The sequence below is a fragment of the Centruroides sculpturatus genome, unplaced genomic scaffold (assembly GCF_000671375.1).
Source record: "Centruroides sculpturatus isolate CEXI.00-Female unplaced genomic scaffold, Cexi_2.0 scaffold226, whole genome shotgun sequence".
Taxonomy (NCBI): Eukaryota; Metazoa; Arthropoda; class Arachnida; order Scorpiones; family Buthidae; genus Centruroides; species Centruroides sculpturatus.
In genome coordinates this window covers 41,238-66,344 of record NW_019384525.1, presented here as the reverse complement: position 1 = coordinate 66,344, position 25,107 = coordinate 41,238, and the positions used below count along the sequence as shown (strand labels likewise).

The window sequence follows — 25,107 nt, the reverse complement described above, 5'->3', positions numbered from 1 at the left end:
AATCAAAACAAATCTGTTTTTCAAACCAAACTGAATATTCAAACAGATGTTCAAGAAGGAATTCAAGAAAAATGTAAGAGATAAACAAAATTTGCAAAAAACCATAATGAATAAATTGGTAATCAGCAATGAAAATAGAATAAGTCTAATAAATTTATGTGAAAAAATTTTGAAACCTATTTCTTAATAGAATTTTGTAATTTTAGAGATAGTTATTTTTGTCTTTCTCTATACCGAGAGCATTAACAGAGCTTTTTCTCAGGCTTCACATGGAATCAGACCTACAACAAGGCAGCTGGATGGCAAGGGAGAGGTTTGGCACATTCAAATCATCCTTGAAAATTTCTGAGATTTGGACTCAGATTTGAATCTAAATGCCAGAATTATAAGCTGAGCCATTTACAATCTCAGTCTTCCAGCAATTTTTAAAATTATTGTTATATAATTAATGAAATTATCAAATACATAATTATTTAATTACTTGACAATTAGAAATTTTTATTAAATATTTACAAAATTACCTTTTATTTACTGCAGCCATGCAATTAACATGAACACCATATTCACATAATAATCTCACAACATCCAGACAGCCATTCAAACAAGCAACATGAAGAGGGATTTTACCCTAAAATAATAAAAGGTAATTATTAAAATTTTGGTCTTTTTACATTATAGTTAGCCCTAAATAAGATGTAAATAAAAGCCCAAATCCATATAATGTTTATTGATGCAAATAACTCAAATAATAAAAAACTGAAAATGATTTATTTGCTTCGCACAACTTTTCATTCATCTTGAAGGGATTTTTTGGATTTGCTTAAACCGCATATGCTTCTTAAAGATAAATTTTTATTTAACTTTGGGTGATCCTTCTATTAATGTAAATATACTTGAAGATTTTGATAGAATTACAATAAATTATAATACAAAATACATGTTAGAATATAGTGGATTCATTAGTAAATTTTATTGTGATAAAGATGGGCAAAGCTGAAAGAACTGACCAAGTCACAGTGGATATGATCAGTGCATAGAATCTCATGGGGATATGTTGGCTAACAAAGATTATGAAGGTATTAAGGCAGCATGAAGAGATAAAGTATCATCTGAATGGAGAAAAGGTATTATAGTCCCAATATTCAAGAAAGGTTATAGAAAAAAAGGTGAAAATTACAGTGATCACATTACCTCATGTTGCCAAGATTTATGAAAGAGGTTTAGACTAGTGCAAAATCAGAAAAGTGGTGGAACACCAACTAGAAGAGGAACATGGGTTCAGAAGGAACCAATCTAACACAAATCTGATATTCTCTGTGAGACTACTGATAGACAAGAGTTGAGAATACAAAAAAGACTTAATAATGACTTTTATAGATAGTGAGAAAAAAAGAGAGATGCCCTTACTCTAGGGCCTTCCACACCATCTGTCTTGTGACACTAGAATATGATAGTGTCCCAAGACAGATGGTGTGGAAGGCACTAGAGTAAGGGCATCTCTCTCTTAGCAAAAATTATAAATCAGATACAAGCAATGTATATCATAAGCCTAAGTTGTTTCAAGACAGGAGTTGGGAAAACTGAGTGGTTCGAAGTAAAGACAGGACTTCGACAATGAAGTGTTTTGTTATCACTTCTGTTTATAATCACAATGGATGAAATCCATAAGAATGTAAAAAAAGCCCTAATGGAAAGAAGTTGTGGACTTGGCTATTTTCAGATGACATAGTATTGGTGAAAGACAGAAGAAGTCCAACATCAATTGTATGTTGGAACAGGGAGCTAGAGGAGTGGGGAATGAAGATAAACCAAGCAAAAAGCAAAACAGTGGTGATTTCAAGAAGAACGTGGGAGGGAAGAGAGAAAATTGAACCGAATGGAGAATGATTAGAGGATGTTGATGGTTTTAGATACCTGGGAGCAAAAGTATTAAAGGATGGAAAGATAAGCAAAGAAATAAGTAGAATACCATATGATGATGGCTTCTACCAGAGTATGAGCACTTTGATCTGGAAAAAGGAAGTGCCACTCAAATATAAGGAGGTCCTTTATCAATTATCAATATTATCTCAATTATGCAGCATGGACTACATCATGGTGAAAAGACAAATATACAGGCAGCAGAAATGAAATTCCTCAGGAGCATGCCAAAAAAGACCAGAAGAGACAGGATAATGAATGAAGAATTAAGGGAAAGAACAGGAATAAAAAATTTGGGAAGAAGATAGAACAAATTATACCAAGAGAGTTTGGACATACCAAGAGATTGCAAAAAAATAGAATACCAAAGTTAATATTGGAGAAGGAGATAGGGGAAGACCCAGAAAGAGGTGGATAGACAAAAGAGCTGAAGACCTACGAAAAAGGACTGACAATGTAACAATGGTGTTTGCAGAGGAGTGGTAGAAAGATAGAAAGAGATTGAGGTCTTTGGTCTATGGCTTCACTGGATTAAGGGTGAAGAAGAAAAGATAAAAAGTAAAATTAATTTGTATGATGTTATTTTAAAGAAAAAATCCTCCAATGAATTTATTGAAAAAAATTATACAAAATATAATTGTTTCATTATTATTATGAGCTATTTGCACAAAAATACAATAGTTAATATGTCAAATTCATATACATGTTTCAAACTTTTGCTCATCTTTAAGCCATATACAGTATAACAAATTTCCCAATAACTTAATATTGTAAATGTTTATAAGTGTAAATACCATACTTCCTGATACTTCCTAAATTCTAAGATGCACCATGAATTTGAAATTGAATTTTACAATTTTTTTATGGAATAAAAAACTTTTAACACTTTTGATACCACAAGAATCACTGATGTTCCTTACTTGTATTATAGTTTACCACTGTGTAATGTAGGTTCCATATGTTACTCAATATTAATTTACACATTTCAATTTCTATAAACCTGGCAAACAAGTGATGCTTTGAATTTTATAGCATGGCACACAAAGAATATCATTCTATACAATTATAATTTGTGCTGCCATTTTACATGATTTTATTCAACTATTAAAAATACTCTTTGTAAGTTCAGACAAAGGAAATACTGTTGGGTGAGCTCATAATTGCAATTTAAAACTGACACATAATTTACAGTTGTGCATAACTATATCCCCTTTCACACTGACTTTAAAACACAGATAATCCACAATATTTGCTAAAATTACAGTAATCTATCTGCAAACTCATCCAAATTGATACTACCATTGCTTATTGTAAAAATAAGTGCACATTATAAAGGTTTAAATTTCAAAGTTTAAGAATGTATGTAAATTTTCTTATGAATGACAAATTAATTGAGAACAAATGCCCGAATCAACTGACAAGCATAAATGTAAACTGCCAGATTAATTTTGAGTTACATTAAAGTAATTTAATTATTGAAATTTGGTCTAAGGGTAAATTATTGGGTCATTAATTTTCATAAAGATCAGTAATTAGAAATTAATTAATTTTTTTATTTTAAAACAACTATTATTAATTATTTAAGTCAATTTGTAACACAAAAAAAATATCAACTAATTTATTAACAAGTACTTACTTCATTGTCGGCAACATTAGGATTAGCACCATTTGCAAGTAAAACAGATGTACAATTAATGTGACCCTCGTGGCTGGCACAGTATAAAGGTGTTCTTCTGTTAAAGTGCAATAAATGATTATTACTATTTCTAAATAGATTATTACAAAAACATAATTATAAAATAAAAATAAAAGATACAGGTAAAAAAAGAGTAAAAGATGTTCTTTATGCTGACCTACAAAAATTGTTGATAAATTCTTTGTTATTTAATTTTTAATTAATTTATAATAAGTAATTATTTTTCATAATAATCTCAATGCCAAGTTTGAGATTTTTACAAATTCTCAATTGCTTAGTTTGAGTTGAGTTGTTCAATTAACAATTTCAATTTTGATTTTCTTTAATTACTAAATAAATAAAATTTAATTTGTATTGATTTTAAGTAATTAGTTGAAAAACTACCTATTTTAGACATAATTGAAAGATTTGATGGCAATGAAATTACTCATTACAAATGATTAATTTTGAGATAAGTAATATTTAATGTTTTGTTGAAAACTTAAAATTTAGTAAATTATGTTTCAGTAATATACAGTAATTCTTTTGCATTACGTAGACACTGATGGCAAACATATTATATAAATCAAAATTAATAATTATAATTAAATTAAATAATTTTTAGAAATTCTGGAAGAAAATAATCGGTTCAGAGCAGGACTCGAACCCACAACTCCCACTTACCAAAACTAATTAAATTTATACGCAGAAATATAGCCCGATGGAATCCGGTAGTTGTTTGGGATAATACAAATTTATCGAGTTTGAGAGATGTTTGTTTATATATAAATCAAAAACTTTAAAAGCTTATACACAGAGATTAAAAACAAATCTAATTTAAAAAATAAAAATAAAATCCAGTTAGTAAAATTAAAATTTTTATTTTACTAACTGGATTTTAGGTTTGGAAGTGTTATCGTATTATACAGGGTGTATCAGAATGATGGTTTAAAAATTTGGGGGATTGTAGAGGATGAAATTTTGAACGTTTTGATATAAGGAACCCATAGCCGGAAATTTGAACTAAAGTGTCTACAGCACTATTGCACGTTCTATGCAGTCGGTATCTGAATGAAACAGCAGAATACAGTATTTATGACAAGTTTTATTGACAAAACAGTAGAGAGCAATCAAACTGTACATCGAATTAGTGGCTGCACTACTTTAGAGTAAATGTTTAATGTGACGACCACTAACTTCGTTACATAATGTGCAATGACGAACCATGTTTTGTCCGACTCTCTGTAAGATGCCATGCTCCCCTCTGATGGTGACCAGAAGGACGACAAGCACAAAGTGCACAATGTCCTGTACACAGGCTCAGTTAGACCATTGTAGTTTTGTGTTTACAGTCTTTCATCTGCAGCAATAACATGATGTCAATGGACGGAAGGGTAGCTACCAAAGTGAAGGGCGATCAAACACTTAGGCCGCTGTAGACACTTTAGTTCAAATTTCCGGCTATGGGTTCCTTATATCAAAACGTTCAAAATTTCATCCTCTACAATCCCCAAATTTTTAAAACGTCATTCTGATACACCCTGTATATGTACAGTTCGGGATAGGGTTTTTACATAAATCTAATTTTCAATCTCTGTGTGTATAAGTTGCTATTTCTAGATATTAATAAAGGTTTATAAAATGATAAAAGAACTCAAATCTTCCTCACTATTCTTTCGATCTCACCAAAATCATCCAAATCTATTTTCTTAATCTCTGCTATTTTTTAATTGCAGTTATTACAATTTGTTAACAGTATTTCAGATAATGGTATGTAATTTAATATTTCAGATAGTATGTAATGATGTAAGATTAATCAAAATAATGAAAAAAATTATATTATATTTATGTATTGAAGGTAGAGAGGCACCAGAGCATGTGCTCTCTTTTTATTTTTTGGAATATTTGAAATTGGTAATTTGTTCAAATAGAGATACAAACTTTATTAGACATAAGAAAGCAATATATTATTTGTATTATTGTGCCCCTCTTCTCATCTTTATTCCAGATCTGCCATTGTACCGTAAGGATTGTACAATTGTCAAATTGTCAGTACTGACAATTTGACAATTGTATAATCCTTACGGTACAATGGCAGATCTGGAATAAAGATGAGAAGAGGGGCACAATAATACAAATAATATATTGCTTTCTTATGTCTAATAAAGTTTGTATCTCTATTTGAACAAATTACCAATTTCAAATATTCCAAAAAATAAAAAGAGAGCACATGCTCTGGTGCCTCTCTACCTTCAATACATAAATATAATATAATTTTTTTCATTATTTTGATTAATCTTACATCATTACATACTATCTGAAATATTAAATTACATACCATTATCTGAAATACTGTTAACAAATTGTAATAACTGCAATTAAAAAATAGCAGAGATTAAGAAAATAGATTTGGATGATTTTGGTGAGATCGAAAGAATAGTGAGGAAGATTTGAGTTCTTTTATCATTTTATAAACCTTTATTAATATCTAGAAATAGCAACTTATACACACAGAGATTGAAAATTAGATTTATGTAAAAACCCTATCCCGAACTGTACATATACAGGGTGTATCAGAATGACGTTTTAAAAATTTGGGGATTGTAGAGGATGAAATTTTGAACGTTTTGATATAAGGAACCCATAGCCGGAAATTTGAACTAAAGTGTCTACAGCGGCCTAAGTGTTTGATCGCCCTTCACTTTGGTAGCTACCCTTCCGTCCATTGACATCATGTTATTGCTGCAGATGAAAGACTGTAAACACAAAACTACAATGGTCTAACTGAGCCTGTGTACAGGACATTGTGCACTTTGTGCTTGTCGTCCTTCTGGTCACCATCAGAGGGGAGCATGGCATCTTACAGAGAGTCGGACAAAACATGGTTCGTCATTGCACATTATGTAACGAAGTTAGTGGTCGTCACATTAAACATTTACTCTAAAGTAGTGCAGCCACTAATTCGATGTACAGTTTGATTGCTCTCTACTGTTTTGTCAATAAAACTTGTCATAAATACTGTATTCTGCTGTTTCATTCAGATACCGACTGCATAGAACGTGCAATAGTGCTGTAGACACTTTAGTTCAAATTTCCGGCTATGGGTTCCTTATATCAAAACGTTCAAAATTTCATCCTCTACAATCCCCCAAATTTTTAAACCATCATTCTGATACACCCTGTATAATACGATAACACTTCCAAACCTAAAATCCAGTTAGTAAAATAAAAATTTTAATTTTACTAACTGGATTTTATTTTTATTTTTTAAATTAGATTTGTTTTTAATCTCTGTGTATAAGCTTTTAAAGTTTTTGATTTATATATAAACAAACATCTCTCAAACTCGATAAATTTGTATTATCCCAAACAACTACCGGATTCCATCGGGCTATATTTCTGCGTATAAATTTAATTAGTTTTGGTAAGTGGGAGTTGTGGGTTCGAGTCCTGCTCTGAACCGATTATTTTCTTCCAGAATTTCTAAAAATTATTTAATTTAATTATAATTATTAATTTTGATTTATATAATATGTTTGCCATCAGTGTCTACGTAATGCAAAAGAATTACTGTATATTACTGAAACATAATTTACTAAATTTTAAGTTTTCAACAAAACATTAAATATTACTTATCTCAAAATTAATCATTTGTAATGAGTAATTTCATTGCCATCAAATCTTTCAATTATGTCTAAAATAGGTAGTTTTTCAACTAATTACTTAAAATCAATACAAATTAAATTTTATTTATTTAGTAATTAAAGAAAATCAAAATTGAAATTGTTAATTGAACAACTCAACTCAAACTAAGCAATTGAGAATTTGTAAAAATCTCAAACTTGGCATTGAGATTATTATGAAAAATAATTACTTATTATAAATTAATTAAAAATTAAATAACAAAGAATTTATCAACAATTTTTGTAGGTCAGCATAAAGAACATCTTTTACTCTTTTTTTACCTGTATCTTTTATTTTTATTTTATAATTATGTTTTTGTAATAATCTATTTAGAAATAGTAATAATCATTTATTGCACTTTAACAGAAGAACACCTTTATACTGTGCCAGCCACGAGGGTCACATTAATTGTACATCTGTTTTACTTGCAAATGGTGCTAATCCTAATGTTGCCGACAATGAAGTAAGTACTTGTTAATAAATTAGTTGATATTTTTTTTGTGTTACAAATTGACTTAAATAATTAATAATAGTTGTTTTAAAATAAAAAAATTAATTAATTTCTAATTACTGATCTTTATGAAAATTAATGACCCAATAATTTACCCTTAGACCAAATTTCAATAATTAAATTACTTTAATGTAACTCAAAATTAATCTGGCAGTTTACATTTATGCTTGTCAGTTGATTCGGGCATTTGTTCTCAATTAATTTGTCATTCATAAGAAAATTTACATACATTCTTAAACTTTGAAATTTAAACCTTTATAATGTGCACTTATTTTTACAATAAGCAATGGTAGTATCAATTTGGATGAGTTTGCAGATAGATTACTGTAATTTTAGCAAATATTGTGGATTATCTGTGTTTTAAAGTCAGTGTGAAAGGGGATATAGTTATGCACAACTGTAAATTATGTGTCAGTTTTAAATTGCAATTATGAGCTCACCCAACAGTATTTCCTTTGTCTGAACTTACAAAGAGTATTTTTAATAGTTGAATAAAATCATGTAAAATGGCAGCACAAATTATAATTGTATAGAATGATATTCTTTGTGTGCCATGCTATAAAATTCAAAGCATCACTTGTTTGCCAGGTTTATAGAAATTGAAATGTGTAAATTAATATTGAGTAACATATGGAACCTACATTACACAGTGGTAAACTATAATACAAGTAAGGAACATCAGTGATTCTTGTGGTATCAAAAGTGTTAAAAGTTTTTTATTCCATAAAAAAATTGTAAAATTCAATTTCAAATTCATGGTGCATCTTAGAATTTAGGAAGTATCAGGAAGTATGGTATTTACACTTATAAACATTTACAATATTAAGTTATTGGGAAATTTGTTATACTGTATATGGCTTAAAGATGAGCAAAAGTTTGAAACATGTATATGAATTTGACATATTAACTATTGTATTTTTGTGCAAATAGCTCATAATAATAATGAAACAATTATATTTTGTATAATTTTTTTCAATAAATTCATTGGAGGATTTTTTCTTTAAAATAACATCATACAAATTAATTTTACTTTTTATCTTTTCTTCTTCACCCTTAATCCAGTGAAGCCATAGACCAAAGACCTCAATCTCTTTCTATCTTTCTACCACTCCTCTGCAAACACCATTGTTACATTGTCAGTCCTTTTTCGTAGGTCTTCAGCTCTTTTGTCTATCCACCTCTTTCTGGGTCTTCCCCTATCTCCTTCTCCAATATTAACTTTGGTATTCTATTTTTTTGCAATCTCTTGGTATGTCCAAACTCTCTTGGTATAATTTGTTCTATCTTCTTCCCAAATTTTTTATTCCTGTTCTTTCCCTTAATTCTTCATTCATTATCCTGTCTCTTCTGGTCTTTTTTGGCATGCTCCTGAGGAATTTCATTTCTGCTGCCTGTATATTTGTCTTTTCACCATGATGTAGTCCATGCTGCATAATTGAGATAATATTGATAATTGATAAAGGACCTCCTTATATTTGAGTGGCACTTCCTTTTTCCAGATCAAAGTGCTCATACTCTGGTAGAAGCCATCATCATATGGTATTCTACTTATTTCTTTGCTTATCTTTCCATCCTTTAATACTTTTGCTCCCAGGTATCTAAAACCATCAACATCCTCTAATCATTCTCCATTCGGTTCAATTTTCTCTCTTCCCTCCCACGTTCTTCTTGAAATCACCACTGTTTTGCTTTTTGCTTGGTTTATCTTCATTCCCCACTCCTCTAGCTCCCTGTTCCAACATACAATTGATGTTGGACTTCTTCTGTCTTTCACCAATACTATGTCATCTGAAAATAGCCAAGTCCACAACTTCTTTCCATTAGGGCTTTTTTTACATTCTTATGGATTTCATCCATTGTGATTATAAACAGAAGTGATAACAAAACACTTCATTGTCGAAGTCCTGTCTTTACTTCGAACCACTCAGTTTTCCCAACTCCTGTCTTGAAACAACTTAGGCTTATGATATACATTGCTTGTATCTGATTTATAATTTTTGCTAAGAGAGAGATGCCCTTACTCTAGTGCCTTCCACACCATCTGTCTTGGGACACTATCATATTCTAGTGTCACAAGACAGATGGTGTGGAAGGCCCTAGAGTAAGGGCATCTCTCTTTTTTTCTCACTATCTATAAAAGTCATTATTAAGTCTTTTTTGTATTCTCAACTCTTGTCTATCAGTAGTCTCACAGAGAATATCAGATTTGTGTTAGATTGGTTCCTTCTGAACCCATGTTCCTCTTCTAGTTGGTGTTCCACCACTTTTCTGATTTTGCACTAGTCTAAACCTCTTTCATAAATCTTGGCAACATGAGGTAATGTGATCACTGTAATTTTCACCTTTTTTTCTATAACCTTTCTTGAATATTGGGACTATAATACCTTTTCTCCATTCAGATGATACTTTATCTCTTCATGCTGCCTTAATACCTTCATAATCTTTGTTAGCCAACATATCCCCATGAGATTCTATGCACTGATCATATCCACTGTGACTTGGTCAGTTCTTTCAGCTTTGCCCATCTTTATCACAATAAAATTTACTAATGAATCCACTATATTCTAACATGTATTTTGTATTATAATTTATTGTAATTCTATCAAAATCTTCAAGTATATTTACATTAATAGAAGGATCACCCAAAGTTAAATAAAAATTTATCTTTAAGAAGCATATGCGGTTTAAGCAAATCCAAAAAATCCCTTCAAGATGAATGAAAAGTTGTGCGAAGCAAATAAATCATTTTCAGTTTTTTATTATTTGAGTTATTTGCATCAATAAACATTATATGGATTTGGGCTTTTATTTACATCTTATTTAGGGCTAACTATAATGTAAAAAGACCAAAATTTTAATAATTACCTTTTATTATTTTAGGGTAAAATCCCTCTTCATGTTGCTTGTTTGAATGGCTGTCTGGATGTTGTGAGATTATTATGTGAATATGGTGTTCATGTTAATTGCATGGCTGCAGTAAATAAAAGGTAATTTTGTAAATATTTAATAAAAATTTCTAATTGTCAAGTAATTAAATAATTATGTATTTGATAATTTCATTAATTATATAACAATAATTTTAAAAATTGCTGGAAGACTGAGATTGTAAATGGCTCAGCTTATAATTCTGGCATTTAGATTCAAATCTGAGTCCAAATCTCAGAAATTTTCAAGGATGATTTGAATGTGCCAAACCTCTCCCTTGCCATCCAGCTGCCTTGTTGTAGGTCTGATTCCATGTGAAGCCTGAGAAAAAGCTCTGTTAATGCTCTCGGTATAGAGAAAGACAAAAATAACTATCTCTAAAATTACAAAATTCTATTAAGAAATAGGTTTCAAAATTTTTTCACATAAATTTATTAGACTTATTCTATTTTCATTGCTGATTACCAATTTATTCATTATGGTTTTTTGCAAATTTTGTTTATCTCTTACATTTTTCTTGAATTCCTTCTTGAACATCTGTTTGAATATTCAGTTTGGTTTGAAAAACAGATTTGTTTTGATTACAGAATAATCACAATATATATATATAGTAAACTTTTGTAAATTTGAAATTAATTCATTTGAGTTTAGTAGATTCTACTATATTGTGAGAACCAAGGGTAGTTGATTATATTTTATACCACTTATTTTGCAGGATCTTGCGGATCTGTCACAGGGTCGTAGGATGGCTTAAAAATATGTTTTAGATCAAAGATTGTAAAATTCCGATCTACAGTCAGGATTCCTGACACCAGATAGGGATGGGATCTATGTCCTATCACACGTTTAAGTATAATTTTAGAGGAGGGCTGTTACAATGATGAGTGGGGAGAGTCCTGGGCAAGTGATAAGACTTAGCTTGGAGCCGAGTTCAAAGAGGAGACCATCTTTCAATATCAAATGAAATTTAATAATAAGAAACTATAAGTAGATTACAATTTAACAAGAGATTTCTACTCCTTGTTTGATCTTGCGAGAGAGAGAGCTTACAAAAATATATATACTACCTCAGCTGGTATATATTGTGTGGACTCTTGTTCAGCAATATGATGTAATACAGCAGTGGAGGTTTGGTGAAGACGGAGGAGATTGGCGGAGGATTGTCAAGGACTTCTCGGCACAACAAAAAAGTCATGAGCTCAGAGACTTTGGTTATGGAGCTGAGGGAAATTTTCGGCAAACTCCTCGATTGGAGGAAATTGCTTGTTTTGTTCTCTGTTTGAACCAATAAAATCAAATGGTTTTTTGTACGTAAATGGGATGTTCGGGGATGTGTTGAGGGGGTGGACAACCAGATGGTGGTCAAATTTGACAGATAAGGGTTGTTAGAAGGAAAGTCAATTTCCTTTTTGTCAGAAAAGTGACAAATGTGCTTCCTCTAGTGAAACATCTTTAAGAAAGAAATTAGTTTCTCACGATAAATTATTAGCAACTTGAAGAGAAAATAATTACTTTTTCCATGTAGTAAAAATTATATTCTCGTTTTCTTCATTGAAAGATGAAGGAAATGACATCGGGTCTCCGCTATAGGAGCAGTTCCCAATCCAAAACAGCACACAAATTTAGATTGATGTATTTAGCTTCATAATTTAATCAATTTAATTATATAATTCCCATTCTGATTCTCACAATAATTTAAGTATTAACATTATGTTAAATATGTTAATTCTAAATTTTAACTGTCAGCTTAAGAATTATTACACCTTATTTTCTGGCAAGTATTTGATTTCTGCAAACATTTTCAGCTGTATTAAATGCCTGTCTTCAGGCTGAATAAAACATTATCGAACAGACATAATTTCCAGAAATGGAACTTACTATTCATACAGTTTAAAATTTGATGCACAAAAGAACATTCCAAATCTTAATGAGAAAAAATTTTCAAAATAATTTCTTTTTTTAAAAAATTAAAAACAATCTTCTGAATTCAAAAAACAAGTTTCAATTTTAATTTAAAAACAGTAGAATACAATTGAAAACAATAAAAAACCAATCTGTCTTTAAGCATCCTTAAGTCATTCAGGAGTCTCATATAGGGATTTCCATGTCTTAAATTAATGCAGACATACTGTATGGCAGACTTGCAGATCTCTATTCATTCTAGCATTTGTAAATCTTTCATTTCATGTACTGAGTGGATCGATACTAATCATTGGTATTTTTGTTTAAATTATGAGTCTTAACTCTCAGATAATTTAAACAAAAATAAATTGCACAAAGTATTACAAATGATACTTCATTGCTTACTGTTCTCTCAATTAGTTGTATTTCCTTTGGAATTAGCACAAGATTGCTGTTGAGAACAAATCACACAAGAACTCTCTTTTTGATGGAAAAAGTAAGTTTATTTTCTATAATTTAGAAAGGCTTAATGCTGCTCTTTAGTCTTATTTTATTAAATATATCAGCAAAAAATTATGTAAGAATTACAGAATATATTAAATTATATTTAATAATGCATAGAAAAGTTTTCTCAAAAAATATAATTACCTGAAAATTATTATAGTGTCAGCTGGAATAACTAATTAAAAGCATTTGGTAAAAATAAGTAAATAAATAAATGTAGTAAAATATTAAAATAATATGACAGCATATCTGTAGAAATAAAATTATTTTTGTTAAATTGTGTAAAACTATGGGCTAGTATAAGTAAGACTGAAATATATTATAAAATAAATAAATAAAAGGATATAATAAAATGTTGTAAAAATAATAAGAGGGTGTACCTTTAAAAATAAATATAATTTTGTTAAAATATATGAAAGCTTTTGATTAAAAAGTTTTTGTACATTTAATAATACATGGCACGGAGTACTGAAAGTTACATTATTTTATTAATTACATACTAAACAGTGACATAAGCAGAGTGAAGTGCTGCGCAGCTCTTCAGGAAAAAAACTGAATCACTCTGTTTCTCAAGAAGATCCTAGCATTATGTAACATTTCTTGTAAACACTATTCACCCGCTTGTAATGTAATGATTGCATGCATACCTATCCATCCACACCTGCATTACTTAATTTACAATAGCCTCTATGCTTATAAAACAAAGAATAATTTAAAATTAATTGCATTGATTGGCTAGCACAAGATGGGGGTACTTGATATAAAAAATTACAGAATGAAAAAATCTGTATTGAAAAAATTAATAAAATAAATTTTAAAAGACAAAATAGAACTGCACTATGATGAAACCCAATAAGAAGTCATTATTATCTGGAATACTGGATAAATCTCTTATTCTATAAAATAAGAGATTTATAGTTTTTCTTCTCATCTTTTTAGGAATGGCATTTCTTTATAATGTGCACTGTATTGTTCAAATTTTGGGCATTAGATTTTTCTATAGAGCACGTTACATTTCTGGCTTATTGATATTTAGATAGTAGAAAGTTGTGGTAATTATTGTTTATCGTTTACCATTTAAAATAGTTATTCTTTTTAATTGATATAAAAAACATGTCTATATGTTTTTTCATTTAATTTTTTCTAAATTAATTTTATTCTATATTCTTATTCACATATTTGTTGAAGTTTAATAAAAAGTCTTAATAAATTTAGAACATTAACTTTATATTATTTCAGACAAATAAATATTTTTTCAGTTTTTAGCAAGTTATAAATTGTATTATTTGCTAATAATGTATTATTTACATTACAATAGATGCACTCCACTGGATTATGCATTGAAATCAGAACAGACGGAAATAGCACAGATTCTTATAGAGTCGGGAGGCCTGACGTCTTTGGATATCGAAACGATTGCTGCCGCCGTGATTCAGGTACAAAAAAGTTTAATATGTAATATTGTAATTATGATCATTGATTTTTTATTATAATTTGATTTTATATTACACTTGAATGAAGTAAATATCATTGTAAGAAATTAATAAATGATGATAAAATATTCTGAAGTCGGCATGGCAATTGATCTCTATGTTTATAAATTGATATATTGTGGAAGCAAACATTGGGAACTCTTGGTTCTGTAACTGGTGATGTATACGCACAGTAGGCAGAATTTTGGGTTTGAATTTCACTCCAAGCTAATCTTTATATTCATAATCTAGTAAATTATTTAGTTTGATTGAAAATGTATTTACAATTAGTAAGTACAAGATGATGGACTAATCACCTACCTTTAGGCAAAATTACACCATTTAATCATTTAATTGTTACCTTAGTTATAGCCTGAAAATTTGGAATGTAGTTATTTAGATATGAAAATAATATCCAGTGATTATATATTCTTTGTATGTGTTTATATATATATTAGCATTATTCAATTACTTTATCTGTAGTCAATAGATATACATATATAACATAACTACAAAAACCCTAATTTGATAGTGAGGCATAAATTTAAATCACTGGATTATTTTGAATCATATATTAATTTTTTGAATTCTAATAATCTAAACAAAAGATTAGCTACTTTAATACATATCAGCTAATAATTTAATACATAATCCAAAATTTAGATTTAGATTTATGGTTTATATATATTTGAATTATTTATTTCATTTTAAAACTTAGTAAGTTTACAATGTTGAAGTACCTTAAATATTTTGACAACAGTTAAGTTTGATTAGTTTTAAAGAAAATAAGAATTTGCATAATCTCCCTTTGCCTGTTATTTGAAATACAGTGGTACCTCAGGATATGAAATTAATTCGTTCCGAAACTGAGATCGTATCATGAAAATGTCGTAAGGTGGATCATCTTTTCTTATACGATTACATGTAAAACCAAATAATTCGTTCCAACGCGAAAAACATACTCAAATTAAAGCCAAGTAATACATTTAAAAAAANCTTTTTTCACGGAAAAAAACAAAATTACTTTCCAAACAACCCAATATTTATTAATGTAATTAGTTTTATTACTATATGATAAAATTGTACACATTTCTGATTTTTGACTGGAATGAAGTAGACAATGTTATTTGTTATTTTCCATTTATTTCAAATTTTTAAATCTTATAGTCAAAAGTTTCTGATTTCTTATGTTTTCTAATTTAGAAATAATAAGAAATATTTTATTGATATATATTTTTAACTCTATTTTTGTGTAATTTAGGGCAGCATTGGGAGGCCACGCTTACGTTTGCCAGATTTTACTTCAAAATGGATGTGATCCAAACTGTCAGGATTTTTATGGGTAAGTATAGAAAACTATAGTATAATGTAAGTTCTACTTACTTAAGTTCAACTTACTTAATTGACAATTCTGTTAACTTGAATTTTATTTTTGTTTCTACTTAACTTCTATAGATTCAATGCATTTTGTGTTTCTAAAAATCCAAGTAGTCTTGAAATATTTCATTAAATCAAAATTTAAGACTCAGAGACTTCATTTTGTGTCTGATTTTGTATGCTTCAATCCCATAGCCAGAAATAAATCATTGGGTGGCTAAGGGAGTAAGCTAAAAAGATTTTGATTGGCTTTTGTCTTGCCAGCACTAGACCTATTAGCTATAGTCCAAGTGTAAAAAACGTAACAGAACATAAGTTTATATAATGAAAGCAAAAGTATATATTATATATACTGCATATGGTCACTAAGGTGAAAGAGCTTAGCCGCCTTATAGTCTATTGCTACTAAGGATCCAGTATGCTTTCTTTTGCATTTTTGAGGGGATGAGCAACATTAATCAGAAAATTGAAGATTGGTATTGTATAGAATTATGTCTCTGAATGCATAACATAAAATTTAAAAGTAACAATCTTATTAAAAGACAGAATTATATTTTCCAGAAACTGGACCACTCTGTAACACTAAACACATCAGATAACCAGTTCCATCCAGTAACATGAAATTAACAGAGCTACGAAAGTTTTCAACCTTCTTCCAAGCTCTGCTTTAGGTTTAAAGCTAACTGTTCTACAATGGAACGTTTCAATAAGAATGTCAGCATAATGTGAATTTAAATAATTATGAACTAATCAGGAGTGCAAAGTGTGTGATTGGGCAGGAATGGATGATAAGGATGGTTTTAAATGCATCTACCACAAGCACAGAATTTGATTTTTGTCTTTAAGGTTGATACAGTTACATTTCTGGCAAGCTTTAGACCTCCACGGGCTCTAGGTCACTGATGTGATAACATGAGGGGTGATAAATATTAAACTCATCTGGTCACACTTAGCCTCAACATTATCCAAAGTATATGTGGACAGAGCAAAGAAGGGTTTCATGTTGTCAATATCATATTTATGCTCTTTTACATGCTGCTTAACCATCTCTTTGTGGCACCTGTGTAAACAGGGTCGCTATCAAATCTATTATCCTTCAGGGATTCTGTAAACCCAGGTGCCCTTTCCTTGTTTATGAGGTCTTTCTCATTTCTTAGTAGCATGTATTTAGTGGGATTACACATATATGCAATGTAAGCATCCTTATGTTTTGCTATTTATTTAAATATTGCATGCAAGTGTCATATGTAAGTACACAGTGTTTTCCTGTCCCATCTGATAGTGGTATTATTTATAATACTACAATTGCTACTCTAAACACTATACTTATTGGTTAACTGGTAGATTAAGTAATCACAAAAAGCTGTGCACTTTGCGCTATCCAGGTGATCAGACCCAGTTCACATTCAATATCCACTAAGTTGGAACAATGAGTTTGTGCTCTTTTAGTGAGGGCTCTGGAGGTGGCCAACTTGTCATAAGGACCATTGGAGCTGGCTGGTACATATAGTGGCAGGAACCAGGTTTGCAATAAACTATGGTCTCAATTTTATCATCAACAAACCAAATGCTGACATCTGTATGTATAATGGGCTTCTGTGTTACTCATCTGTTCAGCTCTTAGAAGCAGTCCATAAGGGTTATCATTTATTCATCAAGTGAGGGCATTAATATCTGATCTTGATTGCCAGATAATAATGATGTCTTCTAGATGCTGCTCTAATGCAAACCTGATTTTTGCCCATACCACATAAATGAGCATAAATAAATTATGACATTGACAACACGAAACTCTTCTCTGCTCTATCTATATATGTCTTGGATAACATTGAGGCTAAGCTTAGTAAGGTGAGTTTGATACCTAATGCCCCTCATGTGACCATAGCAGAGACTTAGAGGCCCTGGAGTTCTTTAAAGTTTGCCAGAAATGCAACTGTATCAATTGTAAAGACAAACAGTTAGCTTTAAACCTAAAACACATCTTCGAAGTTGGTTGAAAACATTTATAGATGTGTTAATTTTATGTTATTGGATGGAATTTAGGTTTATGATGTGTTCATTGTAACAATCTTATTCTTAATGCAAATTGACCTGTCAAATCTTAGCTTTTTAAAATTTTTAGGTTTTGAGGATTTCAAAATATAACAAAAATATCTGTGATTTGACAACTTGCTGAGTTATTGGCCAACCAGATTTATATATTCATCTATATGTATTGCTATATTTGAAACTAATCATTCATATTGTATAAATTTCACTGTAAAGGGTGAATTATGCGTTGACATTTTCATTGCTGATACTGACCAGTTAAACAGTGTATTGACAATTTTCATTCCATACAAGGCAAACAGGATAAGTAAAGATATTTTCAATATAATAAATGGTATCTGTCATAAAGACTATGTAGGAAAACAAAAACTGCAAAATAATTTGATATTTCTTTATGTATCTGAAAAACAAGGAGAGGGTTTTAGAAATGTTTAATGAACAACATACTCAGATAATAAGAAAATAAAGTAAATGTGAGTACCCAGATGCTGAAAAATCATTCTGAAGTGGTTTGTACAGTACAGTGTACAAGAATATTACTGTAAAAGAAAAATTTTTAGAGGACAAGTTGAACAATTTGGACAACAGTTCGGACATACCAGAATCAAAGGAGGCAGAGAATGGCTGCATAAATTTAAAAAGAGGCATGGAATGGTTGTCAATAAAATCTGTGATAAAACTACAGAAATGCAAGAGGACGATTGCTTGAAGTAGTTGAAAAGTTTACCAAAAATCGTATAGAACAGTCTTTAGTAAGTGAGATAGTGAATCTTTCTTTGCAATAGATGCAAAAGTATTCTTTATACTCAACAGACTTTGGGTTGTTGATTTTTATTTGTTTTATGATTAGGTTTTGAAGCTGCAAACCCACTAGTAGAAAGGGTGAGTCATCTCTCTGTGGAAGCTTTCCTTTTTCTCGTTTATTCTTCATCTTGTCTTTTAGGACTATTTCAATTGGATTAATGTGATAATTTGCATGTGCTGCTTTTTTCTTCTTCTGTTATTTAATGTTGAACCTGATGTCTTTGAAGCTGCAAGAAAATGTCATAAACATGTGCTTGAATCCTGATTGCACGTAAGGTAATCCGAAAAGATTGTCTGCTATTACCCTATGTGCATAATTGTACATTTTCATTAATACAATCTACATTTGGTGTTTGACAATCAAATTGACCCAACAAATGCAAAAACAACACTAAAAAATTAGGACATATTAGAACATCAAATTTTTACATTTAATCTTTGTCACAACTTTTTTACAAGGAATTCAATACTTAGTTTTTTCTCAATTTTTCTTCAACATTTAAATCATTTCTGCAACATGAGTGTTGGGGATAGCCATTTATAGAGTTAATATAATAGATGTGATGGACATGCTTGGCATTCACAGTTGGGATTACTCTGTCTTCCTGTTTATTTATACTTTGCTTACACAACTATAATGGATTTCAGGAAATAGTTTAGTTAATTAATATCATAATTGACATTAATGAGTTACTAATTGTTTTGAAGACATAATGTACCAGTACATTATTTAAGCTTAATAACATGCTGATGCATGAACTATAGTTAATACAATTGTGGGTAGCCCCTGAGGTAGGACAGAGTTGTACCTCTTCCGGGTCACGTTACAGGCTGGTTAAGCCTCCTCACTGGTCAAAGGATGGCTTATCTATTTTTTCCTATCCTGAAAAGTTGGGATTCTTTTTGCCAAGTTGAGTGGAGGAGGTGAGAGGGGTCGTCGGTCAGGCATTGGCGATATTCGAGTAAAAGACACCATTTAACAACAAAACAAAGAAGAAGGAGGGGTTCCATCACTGCCGTTCGTAAAACTTTAAAATTTTACGAACGGCAATAACAAAAATTTATTAGACAATAGCTTAGATAACATAACTAACTTCAAGATTCTACATGCGGAAGTGATGGGGTATGTGCCAAGAGAGAGAGTTTACAATATTTGTTATCATACCTCCAGGATTGTGGTTACAGAATGACGTGACTTAGATCTGGACATGATGGATGGCTCTAGACAAACGGTGATGATCGATGCTTGACTCTCAAACAACGATGATGGACCACAATTACGAACGGCAGTGATGGAACCCCTTCTTCTTTTGTCACCCCTCTTTTATATCTCAAGTCACGTTATCGTTTTACGCCAATCGCAAATTTTTTTGCGATAAGTTCCCATTGATTCATTCTCGTGTTCTGGAGAGAAAGGAAGCGGATCCGGGGAAGGAAATGTGTTCATTTTTTTGTTGTAAGATTTCAACGAGATTTCAAAAGAGGGGAAAAATGGAGGGTTACTTTGTTTAAGTTTATTCTTTAGTTAATCTTAATTTTTTTTGTTTTATTTTTATTCGGTCCAACCATCACACAATCAAAAAGAGCTTTACATCAAACAATGATGTGAAATAATCTAAAAAATCTATTAAACAGTAATAAATTATCTCAAATAGGTATGGTACATTAAACCTTATATCAAATGTAGACTTACAAATATAAACACCAGCTGAAACCTGATGCATAGCAAATAGACATCTGCAACTACTGTAAATAATTGGGCTATAATTCAGAAGTAATAATTATGAATTTCTGGATGAGGGTGTGAATGCTTTCCAAGTCGGCACCATAATAACCGACAATGATTATATCTTGAATGTATATATACTGGAAGAGGAGATTGGACCAGAGGTGTCTGGGTAGCATAACTGGCAATGTGACTGCACAGTAAGTGGGAGTTGCAGGTTCGAGTCTCACTTCAGGCTGATTCTTTTCTTTCAGTTTAATCTAAATTATTTAATTAAATATTATAATTATTAATTTTAATACAAGATGGCACCTAACACCTTCCTCTAGTGTCAAATTTATTTGTAATTCATAATTATTATTTTTAAATTATAGCCTGATTATTTATGGTAGTTGTGTGTGTCTAAATGTAGACTTGAACAACTTTTGGTTCTTCAAGTGCCATTTTTCAAATCAAGATAGAACTACTGTATCTGACTACAGTGAATATCATCATGAAGGACTTCTCCTATTGGCTACACTTCAACACAAAAATTTTTGGTGTGTAAAAATAGGAAATTCATCTGCACAATTTTCTGTTCAGCTTCCACAGAAATTTCAAAAATTATTATTATTATTATTTTGTGTTGTTTTTCTCCATATTTATATTGTATTTTATTCGTTTATGTTTTTGATCTCGAGCCAATTCAATTTTAAAACAGTGAGATAACTCTTCTTTCCCAAAGAACTGACACATTTTAAAAAGAATGTTTTATTGAAAATGTTGTATAGTAAAGAATATAGAACAAATACAAACAACAATTCCATCAATATTTTTATGAAAGAAACAAATTCTGGAAAACAAACTTTTACCATTAATTGTGATTAAGATAAATGTAGAAAGAGCTCGAATTTCAGCTAATAAACCACCTAGATGCTAAAGGTAGGCTTACCAGACGCTCTGCTTTGACCAGGACTGTTGTGGTTTGGTGATGTGGTCCCTGCGTCTCAGCCAGTTTGTCATTTTGTTCTGGTTATTTGGTAAAATTTAAAAAGTGCCAAATAGACAGGAAGTAAAGATAGTACAGCGTGGGGTAAAATGGCAATTTGGCAATTAAAATATCCCTTCTGTTACACTCATTGTTGCCAATCTAAATATTTTGTATCTAGATCTAACAAGGGAACTGTCGGAGTGTCTTCTAATAAATTTTAAAAAATTTAGTTAATAACTGCATTAAAAGTATACAAACTCTATTTTAAATTTGTAGCATTCACTAAAAGTGTTGATCAGAGTTATTAGCAATCAAATGTTGCACTACTTTATAGTAGTTTAACATAATTATGCAAATTTTTAGAAGTGAAAGGGTTGCGGAGGAAGACGGCGATATTACATTTAGAATAAATTCTGGAATTTTCAAAAATGGTTGAAGAATTAATAAAATTTTGTATACTTTTAACATAATTATTAACTAAATTTTATTAATTCGTCTCCCATACATACGGTAATGCTCCCATAATAGCTGGTCAGGAGCTATTACAAGATGCATAGGAGCAACAACAAGAATGCTTGCCTCCTGCCTTGCTGAGCATCAGGACAAGGTAGCCAAAGGAAGATGTTCTACAGAGCTCGCTAAAAAAGTTCTCGAGCAAGGCTACAACCCGTTATGGCCCAGAACGGCAATAATTAAATGCTGCAAAAGTCAAAGGCTGGTGTTCATCTGGGAAGCGCTTCTCGTGGCTACTTCAGAAACGTGCAATGTTCCCACCCTCGATCTACCCGAGGTGTGGTTTGCCTTGTATCGGCATCTAAAAAACAAAACGCGCCTAACATCGTATCGCCAATGCGGTAGCATTTCCACGCATGCGCTGCTAGCATCGTAAAATATAAAGATTCGAACATATCAAAAACTAGTTGCACGTTCTTAACGGAATTTCCAGACACCTGGTTTGAATTTAAATATTCTGTTCCATTGGAACATCCCCCTACATGTTTGTTTTGTTAAAATTTGTTCTTTTCACCTGAAGACGATGGTTATACACTCGTCGAAAGTGCTTATGTTAATACTAAAGAAACTTTATTAATGCTGAACTCAGTGAATTTGTATTCAGAAACTATACAAAGCTTGGTGTGAGTTTTTAAGTTTAAGTTTTTACTTAAAAATTAGAAAATTCTTAGATGAGTCTAAAAATATGTTTGATTTCCACTAAAAAATGCAAAAACTGCATTTAAAATAGTACAGTAGAAGCCAAGTACTTCAAGGTAATTCTTAATCCTCTCCCTCTCCCCGCAGAGGGGAATTTCGAAAAATCCCTTCTTAGTGTACTGTACATTCTGGTGACATACTCTAAGTGTGTACCAAATTTCAATTTTTAATTCCTAACCATTTGGGTTCTGCACTTATTATTATTATCAACTCATTTTGATTATATTATAAGATAAGTTGACTATACTGTATTACAAATATTATAATATATATATATATAATGCTGCATATTTGATATATTATAATATTTGAAATTGGTAATTTGTTCAAATAGAGATACAAACTTTATTAGACATAAGAAAGCAATATATTATTTGTATTATTGTGCCCCTCTTCTCATCTTTATTCCAGATCTGCCATTGTACCGTAAGGATTGTACAATTGTCAAATTGTCAGTACTGACAATTTGACAATTGTATAATCCTTACGGTACAATGGCAGATCTGGAATAAAGATGAGAAGAGGGGCACAATAATACAAATAATATATTGCTTTCTTATGTCTAATAAAGTTTGTATCTCTATTTGAACAAATTACCAATTTCAAATATTCCAAAAAATAAAAAGAGAGCACATGCTCTGGTGCCTCTCTACCTTCAATACATAAATATAATATAATTTTTTTCATTATTTTGATTAATCTTACATCATTACATACTATCTGAAATATTAAATTACATACCATTATCTGAAATACTGTTAACAAATTGTAATAACTGCAATTAAAAAATAGCAGAGATTAAGAAAATAGATTTGGATGATTTTGGTGAGATCGAAAGAATAGTGAGGAAGATTTGAGTTCTTTTATCATTTTATAAACCTTTATTAATATCTAGAAATAGCAACTTATACACACAGAGATTGAAAATTAGATTTATGTAAAAACCCTATCCCGAACTGTACATATACAGGGTGTATCAGAATGACGTTTTAAAAATTTGGGGATTGTAGAGGATGAAATTTTGAACGTTTTGATATAAGGAACCCATAGCCGGAAATTTGAACTAAAGTGTCTACAGCGGCCTAAGTGTTTGATCGCCCTTCACTTTGGTAGCTACCCTTCCGTCCATTGACATCATGTTATTGCTGCAGATGAAAGACTGTAAACACAAAACTACAATGGTCTAACTGAGCCTGTGTACAGGACATTGTGCACTTTGTGCTTGTCGTCCTTCTGGTCACCATCAGAGGGGAGCATGGCATCTTACAGAGAGTCGGACAAAACATGGTTCGTCATTGCACATTATGTAACGAAGTTAGTGGTCGTCACATTAAACATTTACTCTAAAGTAGTGCAGCCACTAATTCGATGTACAGTTTGATTGCTCTCTACTGTTTTGTCAATAAAACTTGTCATAAATACTGTATTCTGCTGTTTCATTCAGATACCGACTGCATAGAATGTGCAATAGTGCTGTAGACACTTTAGTTCAAATTTCCGGCTATGGGTTCCTTATATCAAAACGTTCAAAATTTCATCCTCTACAATCCCCCAAATTTTTAAACCATCATTCTGATACACCCTGTATAATACGATAACACTTCCAAACCTAAAATCCAGTTAGTAAAATAAAAATTTTAATTTTACTAACTGGATTTTATTTTTATTTTTTAAATTAGATTTGTTTTTAATCTCTGTGTATAAGCTTTTAAAGTTTTTGATTTATATATAAACAAACATCTCTCAAACTCGATAAATTTGTATTATCCCAAACAACTACCGGATTCCATCGGGCTATATTTCTGCGTATAAATTTAATTAGTTTTGGTAAGTGGGAGTTGTGGGTTCGAGTCCTGCTCTGAACCGATTATTTTCTTCCAGAATTTCTAAAAATTATTTAATTTAATTATAATTATTAATTTTGATTTATATAATATGTTTGCCATCAGTGTCTACGTAATGCAAAAGAATTACTGTATATTACTGAAACATAATTTACTAAATTTTAAGTTTTCAACAAAACATTAAATATTACTTATCTCAAAATTAATCATTTGTAATGAGTAATTTCATTGCCATCAAATCTTTCAATTATGTCTAAAATAGGTAGTTTTTCAACTAATTACTTAAAATCAATACAAATTAAATTTTATTTATTTAGTAATTAAAGAAAATCAAAATTGAAATTGTTAATTGAACAACTCAACTCAAACTAAGCAATTGAGAATTTGTAAAAATCTCAAACTTGGCATTGAGATTATTATGAAAAATAATTACTTATTATAAATTAATTAAAAATTAAATAACAAAGAATTTATCAACAATTTTTGTAGGTCAGCATAAAGAACATCTTTTACTCTTTTTTTACCTGTATCT

At 30.5% G+C, this 25,107-nt stretch overlaps 1 protein-coding gene and 1 long non-coding RNA gene across 4 annotated transcripts in view; both read left to right on the top strand.

The window, feature by feature from the left end:
• The window catches only part of LOC111622847 (inversin-like), an 88,719-nt gene that overhangs the window by 51,285 nt on the left and 12,327 nt on the right, over positions 1-25,107 (top strand). For all 3 annotated transcript variants that reach the window (XR_002756349.1, XM_023365269.1, XM_023365270.1), the window contains exon 11: positions 15,855-15,935. Coding sequence is in view for 2 of the 3 variants with exons in the window: in XM_023365269.1 (XP_023221037.1) it covers positions 15,855-15,935 (81 nt within the window). In the remaining variant the exon portion in view is untranslated. The remainder of the gene's footprint in view (positions 1-15,854; positions 15,936-25,107) is intronic.
• Positions 7,559-15,142, top strand: LOC111622848. The gene is made up of 3 exons (XR_002756350.1): positions 7,559-7,742; positions 10,671-10,777; positions 14,440-15,142. It is a non-coding gene; the product is annotated as an uncharacterized LOC111622848 (long non-coding RNA).